The 18918-nt window shown below is 50.7% G+C and overlaps 1 protein-coding gene across 5 annotated transcripts; it reads left to right on the top strand.

Annotated features, from left to right (window-relative positions):
• The first annotated feature begins 529 nt into the window (after positions 1–529).
• On the top strand, positions 530–18802 carry mgaa (MAX dimerization protein MGA a). Of its 5 annotated transcripts, none has more exons than XM_037486689.2 (26): positions 530–644; positions 5050–6203; positions 6756–8439; positions 9374–9470; positions 9620–9721; positions 10364–10492; positions 10640–10762; positions 10839–11629; positions 11699–11996; positions 12090–12229; positions 12307–12426; positions 12538–12610; positions 12810–13132; positions 13370–13768; positions 13873–14071; positions 14329–14592; positions 14772–15190; positions 15275–15397; positions 15479–15584; positions 15659–15894; positions 16171–16250; positions 16328–16415; positions 16707–16818; positions 16892–17353; positions 17435–17515; positions 17648–18802. In XM_037486689.2, the coding sequence occupies exons 2-26, from the start codon at positions 5128–5130 to the stop codon at positions 18334–18336; spliced, it is 8214 nt and encodes a 2737-aa protein (XP_037342586.2). In that variant the 5' UTR covers positions 530–644; positions 5050–5127; the 3' UTR covers positions 18337–18802. The 5 variants fall into 5 exon arrangements, with proteins under 5 accessions (XP_037342586.2, XP_037342588.2, XP_037342589.2 ...); XM_037486691.2 differs by lacking the exon at positions 530–644 and adding an exon at positions 1287–1573 and having other exon boundaries at positions 9623–9721; XM_037486692.2 differs by lacking the exon at positions 530–644 and adding an exon at positions 1287–1573 and having other exon boundaries at positions 15659–15885.
• Positions 18803–18918: the final 116 nt, after the last annotated feature.

The following is an 18918-nucleotide window of genomic DNA, read 5'->3' as shown; positions in this document are numbered from 1 at the left end:
AATTCAAAGTGATTTTTATGGTCTCTTTATTTTAACCAACAATTCGACTGATGAGAAACAAACTATTTGATTGAAATCTAACTTAAAAGTTCCCATAAATATGAATAATAACATGAAAACGCTAGAAGTATCTGTAGAACTGTTGAAAGTGTACTGAACATATTTATTTTTACCAAAGACCATTATTTCCGGTGGATTACCGGAGAACTTCCTGCGGTTTGATGATCGATGCGTCACAGAAGCTTCAGAGATCAAGAGAGGACTTGGTGCTATCGATCTGGAGCTTAACGTTCCATGACGTCACCCACCCAATGCTCTGCAGATTGATCTTCATGTTCAACCTGACCAACTGTTAGCTCAGGAGCTAAGCTAGCAGAGGGTTTACCTCCATCTCCACTAGATCAATAACGCGTTCCATCACAACTCACATTGCGCATGCGCCGTATTCCGCGCCCCCCAGTGACGTACGAACGTGCACGCGCGGCCTACCGCCGACTTCATGTATGTGGGGATGTACGTCATCGATCCCATAAACAATGCTGCTATTAAACTTGTCTGACTTTGCTGACTAGCTCGCGGCACTACGTCACAGCGGACGCGTGACACGTGACATAATAACATGGCTGAAGCGCTTTAACCGAGAGGTGCGTTCAGGGTCTCTGACGGGAAGGGGTCGGTCGATGCATCGACCTGCGGGTGTGTTACTACGGAGCCGGTCGCGGCCGAGGTGTCGGGGCTCCGGCAGCCCTTCGGAGGGCTCGTGTGTCGGTATCACGGAGCGGAGAACCGCGCGATCCGGTTCCAAAGCCTTGAACTGGTTTAAGATCCATCGCGAGGGAAGCGGCTCCATTCAGTGAACCATCGCCCCTCCAGCGGGTTAAACCATCGGCTGGGTTCCGGTTAAGCCCCCCTCGTTTATAGATGGACCGTATCGATTACCGGCCAACCGTTATTAGCTCCGTTTGACCCGCTTTACGTTCGGTACCGGACCGGAGGGCACTAACTACTCTGTGAAACCGTCATGGCGTCGGTTCTCCGCTCCCGGGCGGGTTGGACGTCCCACTAACTAGCCCGCACCGGTAGATTCCGCCACCGGACCGGGCGCCGTGTGCTCTTCTCCCCCGGGAAACGGACCGTAGATCCTTCGGTGTCGCTCCGCGAGGTCAACCGGGCCCGCGGTTTGAAACCACGTCTGGCGGCAGTAAGATGGCGTCCGCGTCTGCGCACAAGCGTAAAAAGAGCGAGGCGATGACGTAGCGGAGCCAGCACACCGCATGTCCGCCGCCCCCCCCCCCCAGTTAGAAAAGAGCCACGATGCCGACGGGGCTTTTACACGACGGAAAACACACGGTAACGCGCGGATTAACGGCTCACCGTCGAGACAGAAGGTAGTCTGTGTGCTGTGAAGGTTGCACGTGGTCGTGAACGGTCTCTACAGGACCGGAACCGGGAGGTTTACTGCACCGTGGGTCAGCCATTACTGGGCCTGCGTTTAGCTAGCTGCAACTGAACATCACACATCAACTGGGTTCTTGTGGGCTCTGGTCTCCACTTAAAGCTGCTATGAGTTAGGGTGAGTTTGCCTGTTGTTGGGCACGTTGAGTCACATTTGTTTAAGCGTGTTATTGGTGAATAATGGTAACATGCTACCAGCTGGTGGGCCTCACGCCGCGATGAGTGGCACGTGTTTAACATGTAGAGGGCCCTTCACTGAGCAGGTAACGGAAGTTTGTCACCTGATGAAGTGGTTTTCTGCGTGTGTTCACGGTATCAAAGTTACTTTACCGCCATTGCTACTCAAAGGCTCAGTGACATGTTTGTCAGGCTGTGAAAGAGCCAGGAGATGACCTCTGGTTATGTCAAGGCTTCATGAGTTAAAGCTGCATTCTGTGTAGTGACCAGCAGGGGGCGACTCCTCTGCTCCCATAGACGTCTATGAGGAAATGACTCTACTTCTGTGTAGTGACCAGCAGGGGGCGACTCCTCTGCTCCCATAGACGTCTATGAGGAAATGACTACTTCTGTGTAGTGACCAGCAGGGGGCGACTCCTCTGCTCCCATAGACGTCTATGAGGAAATGACTCTACTTCTGTGTAGTGACCAGCAGGGGGCGACTCCTCTGCTCCCATAGACGTCTATGAGGAAATGACTACTTCTGTGTAGTGACCAGCAGGGGGCGACTCCTCTGCTCCCATAGACGTCTATGAGGAAATGACTCTACTTCTGTGTAGTGACCAGCAGGAGGCGACTCCTCTGCTCCCATAGACGTCTATGAGGAAATGACTCTACTTCTCTCTTGATTTATTCCCTCAGTAAACATTGTAAACATGAGTTTATGGTCTCAGTCTCTAGTTTCTAGTCTTCTTCAATGCAGCATGATGTTCATTTAGTGGATGCTCCATGTAGAGTCAACAGACCATAAAGAGGGGATGCTTGAGGGCGGGGCTACACAGTGATTGACAGTTCTCTACCACAAGTCTGTTTTTTTTTTTAAATGTAAATGTTTTCACTACATTGGTTATTTTTAACAACTTTACCATTAAATTTCTCAGTCAGCGCTCAGCGCTACTTAGCTCCGCCTCCTTCTGATAGTTAATCAACAAGATGGCAACGGCCTAAATGCCAGACTATGTGGGTGATGGCGCTATGGCCACAGTCCTTTATATTCTGTGATACACGCATAAAAAATGTGTGCAACAATGAATAAATGTGACTTTAAATCATGTCACAGCAGTATTGTGTAGTGATGTGTGTTGTTATTGCCGCCCGGGAGGAAAATTTAGAGCAAGGGCCCCTTGTTCAATGGTAGGGGAAACACTGAACCGTGAGTCAGTCAGTATTCAGGCTATTTAGGTAGTTTAGGGACTGATGTTGTGAACTCAGGATAACATAGAAATTTAAATTAGCTTAGAAAGGTTCCTCTCTGAGTGAACTGACCCAAAAGTAGTGTAAAAGCTGTTGAAATTCTCTAATGCTTAGGAAAGGAGCTTCAATGCTTCCTTACTTCCTTTAGCATAGGAAACACTGGATCATCCTTTACGAAAGGAAAGGAGATAATTCCGTCCAATAATTCCTTGTGGCAGTAATATTTAAATAGTGAAATATTATTCAGCCGTTCACGAGATATAACGATCATGTCCGAGAAACACAGATCATCAAAGTACGTGTAAGCGTAACTCATTCAAATTGCAAAATGTTAATAGAGTAATACTTTGAATGTTGTTGTTGAGGTTGTCTACATGACTCAGCACTGTAACGACACATGAAGGCATCAAAGATGCTTCTGTGTAGTCCTTCTTAGGAGAACGGTCACTAACATGCGTCTCCTGTCTCATCAGAACTACGTAGTTTAGTGAAAGTTGTGTTTTCCTCAAACTCTTCAAATTCCCCCGACCATCTTTCCTTGACCCTGTGAGGTTTCCCCCAAAGGTCATGTAGATGTTAGCTGGTACAGTGTTTCCTCTTTGGGGGAGGTAGAGTCGGGCAAACGGGTCGGCCGACCGGGGGGTGCTCTCTGCCCGCTGCTTTTCCTCCGCCCTCCCGTTGCCTAGCAACATGCTGCACCTGACAGTGAAAGCCTAAAACCCACAAACCATATTAAATACAGATAGACGGTAATATTTGTCTTATTTCAATGTATATGCTTCACTCTGAGCATGATAATATTTCAAATAAAAGAATACAATTTGGTCCTGAAGCCCTGAACCTGAAGCTAAAAGTAATATTTTAATCATAAAATCAATCAATCCAGTAAATAAAAAAACGCAACAGCAAACACCTATAATAACTTGTAAGGTTCTTTTGTTTCTTGCATGTACGAGATAATTTAACTGTAACCTAAGATTTTTCAGAAAAGGTGGATGTTACAGAAGGTGAATGTCACCACACACATTGTTCTCCTTCAGAACACACACAATTAAAAGTTAGTTTTATTATCACACCACTAAACTAAAGGTATAGTTAGTCTATAACAGAGTGACCGAGTTAATGTTCCAACTAAGCAGTTTGTTCTCACATCTTATGCTTATTTAAAAACATGACATTGGTTACCAAATATGTCTCATAACTTTAGTGATTTTTTCATTGAAGGAGCTGACGGAACAGCATAATGGAGTCAACGAATGATGAGCAGCCTCAAATGAGAAGCAGCTATTGTATACTACTGGTAGAGACCTGTCAATCAGCGTTTAGGGCCCCCCCCCCTAAAGCATCTCCTGCTTCATGGTCTGTTTGACTCTAAATGGACCATAATTCACAAAATGAACATCATGCTGCATTGAAGAAGACTTGAAACTAGAGACTGAGACCATAAACTCATGTTTACAATGTTTACTGAGGGAATAAATCAAGAGAGAAGTAGAGTAATTTCCTCATAGACGTCTATGGGAGCAGAGGAGTCGCCCCCTGCTGGTCACTACACAGAAGTAGAGTCATTTCCTCATAGACGTCTATGGGAGCAGAGGAGTCGCCCCCTGCTGGTCACTACACAGAATGCAGCTTTAATAGATGGTTTGACTTCACTTTAATGAACCAGAGGTTGGCTCCTGGTTTTCAATTGTATATCATAGCTGAGAAAGCAGCAGTGTGATTCAATGAAAAATCTTCACCTTAAAGTAGACCAGTTATTCTCATTTAACGACCGGCTCCAACTTTTGTCCTCAGTGATGAGAAGCTTCACATTCATATCTAAGTAGAAGAATATATCCACGCAATGGTATACACAAACATAATTTTGTTTTCCAAACGTCTTCATTCAGTTGTCTCCACTGAGGTGTAGAAAACACAACGGGACCAAATACAGATCCAGATGTTTTCATCACAAATCTCTTTGGCGCTTTGGTGTAGATGTTTTTCCTTGACATCCATTTGCAAATTCCTCTTTAGTGTTGAAATACCAGACTGAGAGACAAACACAGGATACCAACCAGTAGATGACACAACACTTTTATTATGTAGTGTATCTGAAGAACTTCACTTGAGTTATCCATCAAACCACCAGTTGATCCTCTTTAATGATGTTAATTTAAAAAAGTAATTTTTGTGTTCTAGGATGTTGCGTTGAGCCGCCGCCGCAACAATGTTTAACGAGCAGGATCCTCCCGCCCTTTAGATGTCCGAAGGCCTTTCATGGCTTATAAGGAGAGAGCAATGGTGTTCCATCAGGGCTGTTCAACCAGCCCAGCTGCCACCAACCATCCAGCCGCATGCCTCCTCCTTCCCAAGCCGGGGAGGGTGAGTGATGGCGCGACAGAGCCAAACCCTCACGCTGAAGAAGATGAGGAGGTACTGACGGGTAAACCTAAAGGGTTCCCGTCACAGGAACACAATAGGACCTCCGATGGACTTACCGCCGGTAAATGTTCCGCTGGCTCAAAACCTCAGTCGGACAACCTGTCGCCCGTCATCGTCTGCAGAGGCGTCAAAGTGACGCTGGACAACAACAGCATGTGGAACGAGTTCTTCAGGTGCAAAACCGAGATGATCCTCACCAAACAGGGGAGCCGGATGTTCCCCTACTGTCGCTTTCGCATCTCCGGCTTGCAGCCTTCCAAGAAGTACTCTCTGTTCATGGACATCCAGCCGCTGGATGGCAATCGGTACAGATGGACCGGTAAGAGCTGGCAGGTAGCCGGTAAGGCCGAGGGCCACGTGAAGAGCCGGCCGTTTGCCCACCCCGAGTCACCGTCAACGGGTCAACACTGGATGCTGAGCCCGGTGTCCTTCTACCAGCTGAAGCTCACTAACTGCACCTTGGATCTGGAGGGAAATACTGTCTTGCACCCGATGCACCGCTACCTGCCACGGATGCACGTGGTCCAGAGCGACACGGACGCCAAAGACCTGAAGCTGACCGGCCCTGCTGTCGTCACGTTCGCTTTCCACCAGACTGCGTTCACGGCGGTCACTACTTATCAGAACTCAAGGTTCTCTCAGCTAAAGGTTGACTACAACCCATTCGCCAAAGGGCTGAAGGAGGACGGCTCCGGCGGCCCGAAACTGAAGTTGATTTCTGGCAAAGACGCAGGAACGGTGGTCGCCGAGCAGCATCCTGTGAAGAGGAGTCTGAAGTCGCTGCTGGTGAACCACAAACCTAGAAGCACCAAAGCTGCGGACGCAAAGCTTTCTGAATCAAGTGACCTTCAGAGGAATTCCACTTCCAACAATGGTCAAACGGCCACCAAAGCCTCCAAGGACAGTGCGGGGTAAGCCTTCAGCTGTGATGGTTACGATGGTGTTCTGTGCTTCAGATATTTTGTCCCGAATGTCAAGTTTGCAACAAAGTACGAGGCCATGTATAGGAATATAAGTATTTTGTTTCTTCCGCTCTCAAAATAATTGCGTACGTCCCTCAATATAGGATCTGTGGTACAAAAAAAATACATAGTGAACCTTGATACTTTTGCATGTAGCAGAACTTCAATATGATACCGTTTACCTTCATACAATTGTCTTGACACAGTGATTTTTAAATATGTTGTTGCACCTTCCTTCAGACACTATCTTCCCAGAGCTTTTCAGTTCCAACTGATTAATTTCCTCAGGGGCTGAAAAGACATTTGCATAAAGTTGAATCTTCACTGTTGCATGGTTTTAAATGGGAGAGTTTCCACAAGGCCGGTTTGTCAGTCGCAATACCAAACATTAGTAGAATAAATTATGCTTGGTCGTGATTTGCTAACATTGGTTTGTTGGCTTTGTCAATCAATTTTACATGACACTTACATGATCTTTTTGTTTGTTCCGGTTTCCTTCAGTGGAAACTCCAGTCCGGCTCAGAAGTTGTTCTCTGAACTCATTCGCGAGGCTCACGTCTCGCTGCACAGATGCAACATGAACCAGCTGGGTATCGACAACAGATCTGAGCAAAGCAACAACAAAACCACAGCTTTGAGAAGCAACGGAACATATGAACCCAGAGGGAATGGGGGTCCTGCAAAGAGCGGGGAAACAATTGCTACAAAGAGGAAAGTCAGAGAAGATAACAGCCCTTTGAATTCAGTGACCTCCAAAGACGCCCTCGGGACGGACTGTTCTGGGCTGAGCAATTCCGTTCTGGTGGCTTCCTGCAACTCCTCTGCGGACTCTGACCCTCAAATTAAAGCCAAGGCTCCATCAGAGGCCAAGCTGAAGCAGCACAAAAGACCTCTGCCTCTGCCGGCCCTCGCTCGGTTTCTAAGGCAGCACTCCTCGAAATCCAGACTGACCAAGACCAAGCCAGACTCTCCTGCACCGGCGCTCCCACCCGAGTGCCGGTCTTGCACTGAAAGTCCACTGTCTGACCCCAGGACCAAAGCCGGTGATGACTCAACACCTGACCCCCCCCAGGCCTCTGGACACAGTGAGCCACGTCTTCATCTGGGGGAGGTTTTGAATGTTACGGCCCTGGCAGCTGAAACCGCCGATAAACCTTTCGGTCCTTCGTGTTCAAGCGCTGTGTCCTCTACGGACCAGGAGGGACCCAACGGTTTCCTCACTTCCGATTCAGTTGCCAAAAGCGGAAGCCCAGATGGTCCACCCGGGTTACCCGACTCTTATCAGCTGTCCCTCATCACATCTTCACCCACCTCTTCTCTCTTACCTCTGCACAATGCGGAGTTGCCAGCTGAAAACTCCTTGCTGTCTCCGCCCGACTTGCCGAAGTCAGATCCTCCACTGCTAGACCCAGAATTGTCATCGTTTGGCTTCGAGCCTCTTTCCCCCACTAGCTCTCCAGAGCCACTGCCTTCCCTGCCTGTCCCGTTTGACCTGGAGCTCCACTCTGCCGCTTCACAAGTGACACTGAAAGCGGCTTCTCCCGAAGAGCTCGCCGAAGACTCGTCCGTGTTCAAATGGCACACAGTGTTGCCCCTGACTGAGGCCTATGCAGACCCCTCATACACCACCTTTCAGCCGCCGCCACAAACTGTTCCTCGGGCTTCTGTTACGTCACCTTTGCTGCCTCTCCAGACTCCGTCCTACCCCGAACAGCAGACTCCTTACCCCTCCAACTTCACCTCTGCGCCGGATCCAGTGCCGTCATTTGAGGACAACGAGCAGCCGCTGCCCTTCCCCGCGGGACTTTCGCCCCTCGCACTCCAGATGACCCTGTCTCCAAGCTTTTCGTCCCTGGACGGAGACGGCTTGTCCCCGACACCTTCCATCGCCGACCTTGTGCACTTTTTCTCCACCAACGATGACCTCGGGATGGGGGTGGAGTTTTCAAACACGGAGGTGGTGGCTGTTCCCTGTGCGCCTCTGGTAATAGAAGAAGCAAATGTGGAGAAGCCTCCTCAGCCGGTGTCGCCGATCCCGATTGACAAACCCTGCAGGAACAAGAAGTGTCGACGGCAAAAGCTTGTGAATGAGGAGGATGAGAAGATGGATGCCTCCACCTATGCTAAAATGCAGCCTAACCTGGAGGAAGTTGAGGAGCAGTTATTTATCTCCTTCACATCGAAGGTAAGACCAAACAATGCAGTGCGTTTTCATGGGATGCAATAATGTGTAACAGAGACTAACTTCACCCCCCACTGGGGTCTGCAGCACGCCCACTTATGTCTAACAACTAGACGGACCTCCCTGGTTTAACCTGTGGTCATTTGTAGTGAAGTCAAAGCTGCATTCTCTCTAGTGACCACCATGGGGCAACTCGTCCAATAGATGTCTATGCGAAACTTACTCTACTGCTGTGTAGAGACCAGCAGGGGGCGACTCCTCTGCTCCCATAGACGTCTATGAGGAAATGACTCTACTTCTGTGTAGAGACCAGCAGGGGGCGACTCCTCTGCTCCCATAGACGTCTATGAGGAAATGACTCTACTTCTGTGTAGTGACCAGCAGGGGGCGACTCCTCTGCTCCCATAGACCTCTATGAGGAAATGACTACTTCTGTGTAGTGACCAGCAGGGGGCGACTCCTCTGCTCCCATAGACGTCTATGAGGAAATGACTCTACTTCTGTGTAGTGACCAGCAGGGGGCGACCTGATTGGTGATCTCAGAATTGGACATCACTTTGCCTTCATACATTTGGAGTCAAACAGACCATAAAGCAGGGGATGCCTTAGGGCGGGGCTACTCGCTGAGTGACAGGTCTCTAACAGACACTGGTCTCGTCATCCTCAGTCCATATATGGTCACGTAGTTCACTGGTTCAAACATAAAGACAGATGGTATTCCAAGATGATGAATCTTGGAATACTGGCAGGGTAAATGTTAGCAGATTATTTTTATTACATATTTCTACTGATTGACTGTTTTACTACGATAAAGTTCAGTGACCTTCCCCCGTTATTAGATATGTTTTCGTGAGATAAAGTGTAGCATCGCAGCCTCTCTGACACTGAATTTAACATATGATGTACTTAATACAATAATACAGAAATAATGTTTCAGGAGGCCCTCAGACTTCACGTAGCAGACTCCGATGGAACGGCCTCACAGCCGCAGACTGAAGGTCACCTGCAGCTAACAGCAGTCACACCTGAGAACGGTAATGCTATGTTTAGTGTGAATATATCTCAGATCTAAGGTTAACATGAAACAAAGGTTCCATGTCCCAATCAAACCTGAGATCTTGTGATTCTGAGTTTCTCTTAAAGAAAAGTGTACTTATTTAATACGGATGTTTTTGAACCCCAGCAGAGTGCTTAGCTGAGCCCATTGCTTCCTTTGAGGAGATCCTGCTGAAAGACTTGAAGCAGATGAGACACAGACAGGCGATCCATCCTGTGCTGCAGGAAGGTACCTTCATTCCATCACATGTCACTCAGCTTCTATCCAAAGCGACTCAATAAGTGCATTTCAACCATAAGGAAACCAACTCAGAAGAACAAGAAACAAGAAAGTGTAATTTCATCACATAAGTCAATGTACAACTAGTTCTAGATCAGAACCATTATGAGTCCAGTTTAAGGTCTACAGTGTGTTGGTGTTTAGTCTGAAGAGGTGTGTCTTTAGTGTGAAGATGTGAAGGCTCTCTGTGGTCCTGATGTCATCACAGAGCTCCTTCCACCATCTAGCAGCAGGACAGCAAAGAGTGGAGATCTAGTCCAGTGTTTTGCTCTCAGTGAGGAACAAGCAGCTTGATGTTGGGATGGAGGGTTTCACCAGGTCCTGGATGGAGACTGGACCCCAGTTGGCAAAGTCAATCGCTCAATGATTCCAAATAAAAGCTTTCCAACATATTATGAATTACATTACATACATTTATATTTGTCCTGATGCTTTAACCATTAGTCGATTTTAATTATTGGAATAATTATTGGAATAATTTAGTAAACAGTCAAAGGCTTTTTGTCTGGTTTTATCCGATCAATGACCCTTTGAACACGTTGGTACATTTAGCTTTAGCTGTAGCTCATGCTAACATTGGCCTTTTCTCAGTTGGCCTGAAGATGAACCTGCTGGATCCCACTTTGGCCATAGACCTTCAGTACCTCGGAGTCCGCCTGCCCATCCCCCCGCCCGGCGTCCCTCTGGATCCGCTGCCCGCCGAGCTGCCCCCCACCCAAGGTCACCTCCGCCATTCCAGACGGAGGTCCTGCCTTGTATAGGCGGCTTCTTCCGGGTCTTCCTCCATAATAATAAGAGTTTAGCCGTGCTAATGTCGTACATCTCACACCCGACTACGCAGCGTAACGCCCTGTTCTCCGTCTTCAGGTGTTTCTGCAGCATTTGTGTCCCGAACCGGGAAAACGACAGACTTGACTCAGATCAAAGGGTGGAGGGAGAAATTCCCACCGCCGGAGGCCACGTCCGCAGCAGCGCTGGACAACCCCGAAGGTGAGCAAACAAAGAGGTGATTCATGGAGAAAGCTTCCCGATCAGGCCATGATGCCACGTGTCCTCCATCCGTCAGCTGGTCCCAGTTCCGACCTGCCCAGGAACCTGTCGGCCTTCTGCAGCGACATGTTGGACGAGTACCTGGAGAACGAGGGGAAGCTGATCGACCAGCGGGCCTCCACCTTTACTCAGCCGCTGGCGGAGCCGGTGGTCTACCAGCTGCCCACCCGCAGTACCAGCTACGTCCGGACCCTGGACAGCGTCCTGAAGAAGCAGACTCCCGACTCCCCAGCCTCAGACCTCATCTCTCAATTCATCCCCCCCTCCAAGAGACCCAAACTGGCCATCAGGGAGGCCAAGACGGTCAGGAGGCGGAGGGGTCCCAAGCACACTAATCCCAGACCAGATCCTGCCCAGCAGATTCCTGATGAATCAAGCGTGGCTCCTAACAATCCTCCCGTCCAGATCCCGGTACCCCCCCCGTTGGAGAACACCAACTCTGTCACTAAACCTCATCAACCAAAGAGGCACCAGCAGAAAATCCACTTCGACCACACAAAACCGCAAACTTGGTCTTCTCAACCCAAGCAGAGGAGGAAGCTAAAACCCAAGACCTTGTCCCAGACCCTCAGCCCGGCGGAGCCTGCGCCCCCCCCGACCCGCGTCTCACAGGACATGGCTCCTCTGGAGTCGGACTCTGAACTGGGGACCACCGATCAGAGCGAGAAGGACAAAAGGCCTGTGATGACCCGGGCTCTACTGCGGCAGAAGGACCTGGAGGACGGGGTGCTGTGGGGGGGCCGACCCCGAACCAGCATCACGGAGGACCGGGCCTCCGTTGCTCTGACGTCACTCTTCACTCTGAAGGTAAGATGCGCCGTGTCTACACCGTGTCTAAGTTCCTGTCCCTGTCTGACTCCTCTGGTTCCCCCTCAGGGCTTCGTCAGAGAGAACCCCACCGCCCCCATCCAGTGGGTCCGGAGACCAGCCCCCCGCTGCCTGAATGAGGCCTGCAGGCTGGGCTGCATCTGCTCCAGTCTATCCTACTGCTCCAGGATCAGCCACTGCGGTCGGCCTGCCTGCATGTTCGGCTGCAGCTGCCTCAAACAGAAGGTGGTCCTCCTGAAGAACCTGGACGGCTCAGACTCCAGCCCTTCCAAGCCGGACCACTACAACAACAAGAAGAAGAGGAGGAGCAGCAGCAGGAGGAGGAGAAGGATGAAGATGGCCTATGGTCAGTTTACCTCTAATACCTAATAGTTACTAATAAAAAGTACTGCAGTCGCATTAAGGTCGCTGCTTCCTTCCTGCTGTTTTGGACTCGTAGTCCTGAAGGAGGCAGACAGTGTCACCCACCCTGCTGAGCGGGTCCGGACTCTGTGGAAGAGGGGCGCTGGAGACTCCGATCCAGAACCGGTCCTCGTGCCACCAGGGGCATTAGCCCTGCCCCCCCCCTCTGTCAAAACTGTGAGTGTTTATTATAGAGAGAGATATATACACAGTATAGATATAGTGTAACTATAGGAATATGTATATTGTTCCAGTGTCTCCAGGTGAGAGCAGAAGAAGAAAGCACCTGTGCCAGAATAAGAGTTTATGAATTGAAGAAGAAGAGGAGGAAAGGGATGAGGAAGGGTCACATGGAGAGATGTGATCACACAGTGGTAAGTTTTATTTATTTAACCCTAACCGGAGTAATGAGCTCTGTGATTGGAGGATCAATTCACAGGAAAAGAGCTTTTGTTTGTTTGTTAATGAGGGACTTTTTCCTGTAGGAGTCCAAAGAGTTGAAGCCTAAAGATGTTCGACTGAAGCCTTCGAGACAAAAGGGCGCAAAGACTAAACCAGGTGTGTTGATCTAAACCGATCAGTAAATGAATGTTCTGGATCCTTTTAGACCGACACATGGATCACTAATGATTCTCAAGTCTGTGAGCAGAGTCCTGCTGGTTCTCTTCTGATCTGACACGTCCTGCCGGTTCTGGTCCATCCGTTGGAGAGTCTTTAGTGGATTAAAAAGGGATTCAGGTTTTTGTTTTTTCCTCAGCATCTGATCCGGTTCCCACCCCCCCGCCCCCCCCAGCTCGGCATCCCAGTTGTCCGTCCGAGCCGAAGCCGTCGAAGCGCCTGACCATCGTGGCGGATTGCAAGTGGGCTAGGCCCGGCGACCGCAACCTGGTGCTTAAGATGCTGTGTGAGGCCATGGCTGAGGACCAGCTGGACCAACCTCTCTGGATCCGAGATTACCTCATCAGTCCCATTGGCCACAAGGTGGAGGACGGCGCCGCCACCCGCTGCATCCACTACAAGATGCACATCTCCAGACCCAACCCAGAGACCCCTCAACGGAGGGAGTGGGAACCCCAGCAGGTCGGTCTAGAGATGAGCTGATGGTGTCCCGAGAGGCCCGATACTCCATGAGGCCTCCCGACTCGCCGTTTTATTGTGAAGCCCCAAACAGGAAGCTCTAAGCTTTGTCCGTTACCTGAATGATTTATTGAAACGTTTTCTAGCCCATAATGTTCACGCTGTCACTCAGGTGTCAGTGAGCGGGCAGCTTTACAGGCTTCTGGGGGGGTTTTGAACGCAGCCTGTGTCTTTGAACAGGAGCCCCAGAAGCAAAGGTTTGAAGAGGCGGAGCCTCCTGAAGAGTGGCAGCGGGAGGTGGAGGCGGAGCCTCCTGATGATTGGCAGCAGGCTGTGGAGGCGGAGCCTCCTGAAGAGTGGCAGCGGGAGGTGGAGGCGGAGCCTCCTGAAGAATGGCAACGGGAGGTGGAGGCGGAGCCTCCTGAAGAGTGGCAGCGGGAGGTGGAGGAAGGTGAGATCAGGGAGGAGGAGGAGGAGGACGGATCGACAGATAACCTGAGCAGCAGAAAGGAGAAGGAGGTCGTATCGAACAGGAAGTCGATGGTCAGCATGGCGCTGCCGTTCCTGACGGGAGTCTCCCCCGCCGGTTTCCTCTCAGCCAATAGGAAGCGGCTGGGAGAAACAGACCACCTGGTCCAGGTGAGAGTTCATGAAAATTCCCGACAGGTTGTGGGTTTGATAACATTTATAACCATTGAACAGGTTCTGGTATCTTCATGGCTGGCTTCCATCCTGTTTGGCAGGTGAATGGGAAGCTCTATCCTCTGGCTAAGATCCAGCTGGGGAAGATGGGGGCGCTCCATCCGGCCAACCGGCTGGCAGCATACCTGACGGGCCGGGTGGGGTCCAACGGGAAGGGCAGACCTCCCCACGAGCAGTGTGCAGAACCGACTTCCCCGCCCGCAGCCTTTGTGGCTCCCGCCCTGCCGGCCCCCCCTGCAGGTAACCCTCATGGCTCGTTCCCTCAGAGCATCGCAGTAGATTTCTGTTCTTTACACACACAGAATGTTTGATGATTCCACGTTTTATCACCGAAAAGCTTTTACAAAACAACGTCACGAGTGAATTCCTCATCTTTCACTTTAATGTTAAATCTCTGTGATAAAGGACCGATGTTGTGACTCCTCTATGGGTTGTGAACCTCATGTTGAGAACCACGGACCAATGGATGAGGGCCTTTCTGCCCCGGTGTGTTTCAGACTCTCAGGTGAGCAGCTCTGTGGCGTCACCTGTCATTCCGCCGTCCAATGGCGCCCCAGCTCCTCCTAGGGAACCTCCCTCGCCGGTTCGGGCTTCATGCGCCCCCCCCCCGCCCCCCTCCACCGGTCAGATGATGTTCCTGCGGCCCGTCCTGTCAAAGACCGGCGTGCAGTACTACCGCAGAGCCGACGGGCGTCTGATCCAACTGGTTCCCATCAGCAAGTTAAACCCAGTCAACAAGAACCACACCTTTGTCCAAAAAAGTAAGTCTACGGGACCAGAGGGTCCAGGACCTTCTGGTCTGTGGTGCTGCATGTTCTCCTTGTGTTTGAGGGTTCTCTCTCTGTGGGTCGATGGGAGACCTCCCGTAGGTCTCTGTGTGGAAGTGTAGGACCTTCTATGACTTTAACGATCTCCCCTCTCTGCCCCCCCCCCCCCCCAGTCTTCCCCCCTGTTCTCCTTCAGGCTCCTGCTGATAACCAAACCACACCAGGGACCACAGTGACCCCCTCCTCCTCCTCCAGTTCCCCGCTCCACCCTGGCTTTGTGGCTCAGGCGGGGGGGGGCACCTGCCAAATCCCCTTGTCCGACAGCAGGGACCCGATGGTCCTGTCCTGTCCCAACATCTCCTCCAGCCCCATCTCCCTCAAGCCCTCCACAAGTGGGGGGGCTGAGCTCGGGGTCAAAGCGGTGACTGTCTCTCCAGGTCCTGGTGGGGGGGCATTCCAGGCCCCTTTAGAGACCAGACCCTCCAGCAATCCTCCCGAACCTGTCCCCCCATCAGAGGAGTCAGAGGGAGGGAGCAGCGAGACGGACAGCTCTGAGGAAGAGTTGGACAGGATGGATGAAAGAGAGAAAGAGGTCATTCACAATGACCTCATCTGTAGAAGCATCTACAGAGACTCTATGTTCTTTACAGATGTTCTCCCTCATGTTCTTGTGCAGCGTCACCTTCACAACGTGATGGAGAAGCTTCGGAGGAGGAAGCTGTTCCAGCTGTTCAAAGGTCTGAGGAAAGAAGTCGGTCTGGTTGAAGACAAGACGTCAAAGATCTTCACGCTGAACACGGTCAGACTTGCTTACGTTCACGTTCCTCAGAGTTGTGAGATGTTCTGGTTTCCACGATGTGAGTAGTTGTTTTGATGTCAGGCGGTGGAGGTGATCCAGCTGCTGAAGACGGTCAATTCAGATCTGGAGAAGAAGAAGAGGAGGCTGAGAAAGAGGAGGGACAAGTACCTCAGCTTCATCCTTGGAGGTATGAAACCCAGTCAGGCAGGAGGTCCTCCACTCAGGAATCAATAAGAGATCAATGATGTCATCCTTCCTCAGAGAGATCAAATGAGCTGTCAGAGGGAGGCGCCACAGGAAGCAGCGTCACAGGAAGCAGCGCCACAGGAAGCAGCGTCACAGGAAGCAGCGTCACAGGAAGCAGCGCCACAGGAAGCAGCGTCACAGGAAGCAGCGTCACAGGAAGCAGCGACGGGGATCTGCTCGACTCGTCTGATGAGTCCACGGAGGAATCTGACGAGGAAAGCGTTGTGACCTCGGCCATCAAAGTACGAAATGTTTGCATTGTAACTATAAATAATAATTATTGTATTTAATAATGTCGTATGGTATATTGTACTCTTCTCACACCATGTTGTTTATTGTCCGTCGGATGTTGAATGCGACAAACCGCCAGGTCAAGTTCCTTGTATGTCTGACATATTTTGGGAATAAATGATTCCTGATTTCATGAAACCAAACGATCCGTCATCGAGGCTGACGTTGCAGAGCTCTTTGAATTGATGGGGTTACGTTTCATGAGTTTTGACGTGAGGAACGTATCGTCTCGCCAGGCGGAGGGTGAGGACCGGCATGTCGCCATGGAGACGGCGGAGGAGAGCTGTCGGCCGGACGTCAGCAACGAGGACTCTGAGTGAGATGATCCACCTGTTGTTGCCCTTCATCAGCGCTCTGAATACTGGAGTCATGCTGCTGCTTCTGTGTCTCCAGGAGCCGTTTGAGCCTCACGGCGTCCTTCAGAGGTCTGCGTGAGGTCATGAAGACCACCTGCTCCTCAGAGGGACTTCTGCTGGACCAGGTACCAGAAACACCCTCCTCTTCTTCATGACGTATGAAAACCGCTGATAGCATATATGACAAATATGTATAGTACTAATATATGTCCTATATAAAGATCTATATGTAGAATACACTGGTGTGAGTGATATATAACAAATTCTTGTAAAAAAAGATTGATCATGATTTCATGTAGAAAGCAACAAAAGGGGAAAACAGCCATGGGGGGGGGTCTTCTTTTTCTAGGCACTGCACACATGAGAAGCATCAGCTGCTCACAGGTCAGACCACGCCGTACGCTCTTGTGTTTCAGGCCCGTCAGGAGATCCAAACCCTCCACAGTGAGTTGGCCAGACTGACGAGCATGAAGACGTGTCTGAGGCAGCAGAGAAACGCCTTCATCCGAGACCTCTCCCTCCGATCAGGTGAAGACGACTGGTTCCGCTGTTTCAGACTGTTTAACAGTCTATTAAAACCTTTTTTATCCACTGACTGCAGGTAAAAGTCCTCTGGCGATCCGCAGGGACGTGCAGAACCAGTCCACCTGCCAGAGGAAGATGAAGGGGGAAAGACCCCCAACAGCCAATCAGCTGCCAGCGGCAGGGGGCGGGGCCTCAGCTCCTCCAGCGGGGCGCTCGACCGACACCGATCACGTCATCACGATCCCGACCTCCGACCCGCAGAAGCTGGCGCCACAAGCTCCTCCCACCACCGAATGTGTTCAGGGGCCTGAGAGTGTCCCCCCGATGTCCAAGCCCGTCCTGGCTCCTCCTGACGTATCCCACAATGCATCAGCGGCAAGGGAAAGGCCAAGGACGTTCCCCAACATCCTGTCTCGATGTAGGAATCCAGCGACCGGGCCGGCTGTGTTACCACAAGGGATTCGGTCTCTGGTCCGTGGTGCGTTGCCGGGGCAACAGGTCCTGCCAGTGAGTCCTCTGCAGACGTTCCCTTCACCAGGTACCGGCCGCTCACCGCCACTGCGCTCTGCCTCACCATGCTTTTATTTGCAAGACATGTAAGACTTCTTCCTGTCTGTAGGCATGACCACCGTCACACTTAACCTCTCCAACCTGACCAACCAGCAGATCCGTCTCGCCTCAATGAACCACCCCCCAATCGGTAAGATCGCAGCAGCTCCGCCCCCTTAAGCGCCATTAAACCAGCTAACTAACGAACGAGCTCCTCATCCACTAAATGGACTTACTGAAGGGAAACATCTGACATCAGCTGATGTTTTTCTGTTGTTTACAGCTGCAAACTTCAACGTGCTGCCGGGGTTCCAACCTTCTAGTAGAGTACAGAGGATCCTCCCATTTCAACAAATAATACTACAACCGCACCAAATACCAACACAACAAATAGTACAACTACAACCACAAATACTGCAACTACAACCACAAATACTACAGCCACCACAACAAATACTACTACACCCGCAGCCAATGCCGGCACCCCCCCCTCCCCAGCCGCCTCCACCAGCGCGCCCCTCCCTCCTGGTCTCTACTGGTTTGGACCAGGAGCAGCCGGAGGCCTCCACTCGGGGGGGCCCGTCCTCATCTCCGTGCCCAGGTCCGAGGGCTCAGGTGACCGTGGGGGGCCCTCTTGGTACGGAGCGGCGGACGGGGGAGGGTGAAAGCCTGACCTCCCTCCTCGACGAGCTCTTCCTCCTCAATCAGCAGAACTCCTCCTCCGAGGAGGGGGTGGCACCGCCAACAGAGACCATGCGGGACGGAACCCACCTCGCACCCGCCATCCAGAAAGCTGATGCCCTGGCTCCGCCCCCTCTGCTCCAGATGAAGCTGGGCGGGGCCACGGTGGCGGACGCCCCCAGCAGTGACGTAGATGCTGGAGGGGGAGGCGGCTGGAGTAGAGAAGGGGGCGTGGCTTGGAGGCCGATGCCGAGGCTGGTTCCTCTGGGACTGAGAGGAAACCCCAGCTGACATCACCAGACTCTGATGTCACAGCAGAAGCATGACCTCATGGGTCGTCTGCAGACTCTGATTGGCTGTTGAGTTCAGTCTGAACCTTCGTTTCTGCTGCAGCGTTTACTTTGATCTCACGTTTCTGATATTCAAAGTTAAATGCAAATAACTGCAATAACTTCTCAATGTTAAGTGTGTGTGTGTCATTGTCATTTCAAGGATTCACATTAAACTGATTTTATTTTCAAACTGCAAGTAGAAACACAATAATAGATATGAACCGTCTGAAAGCTGCTGAATATTGTATAAATATATAAGTGTTATATGAAAAATTCTGTTGATGTAGAAACTCGTCGGAAGAAGTTGCTGCTCCGCCTCCTTTACTTCTGTTTTTCCTAAATTTGTATTTTTGTACGTGTTTAAGGACTGTGACGTAAATAAATGCCCATATCACAACTCTAATATTCTGTAAATAAAGTTTAAATATGAACTTGAGTCCATATATTATTTATTTATATTTATTAATCCGTAGAATATCGGACCCATAACAGAACCAGGCCCCCTGCTGTAGTTCGTGTGTTCGCCGCTGGGGGCGCTGCC

The sequence above is a fragment of the Pungitius pungitius genome, chromosome 14 (assembly GCF_949316345.1).
Source record: "Pungitius pungitius chromosome 14, fPunPun2.1, whole genome shotgun sequence".
NCBI lineage: Eukaryota > Metazoa > Chordata > Actinopteri > Perciformes > Gasterosteidae > Pungitius > Pungitius pungitius.
Note: the sequence above shows the minus strand (reverse complement) of the source record. Positions and strands in the feature narration are given on the sequence as shown.

Excerpts from the sequence above, each read along its gene's own strand:
- mgaa (XM_037486689.2), top strand. The coding sequence starts at position 5,128 with ATGGCTTATAAGGAGAGAGCAATGGTGTTCCATCAGGGCTGTTCAACC. Across the intron at positions 11,997-12,089 it reads AAGGATGAAGATGGCCTATG|TCCTGAAGGAGGCAGACAGT; the intron begins GTCAGTTTACCT and ends TTGGACTCGTAG. Across the intron at positions 15,585-15,658 it reads CCTCAGCTTCATCCTTGGAG|AGAGATCAAATGAGCTGTCA; the intron begins GTATGAAACCCA and ends ATCCTTCCTCAG.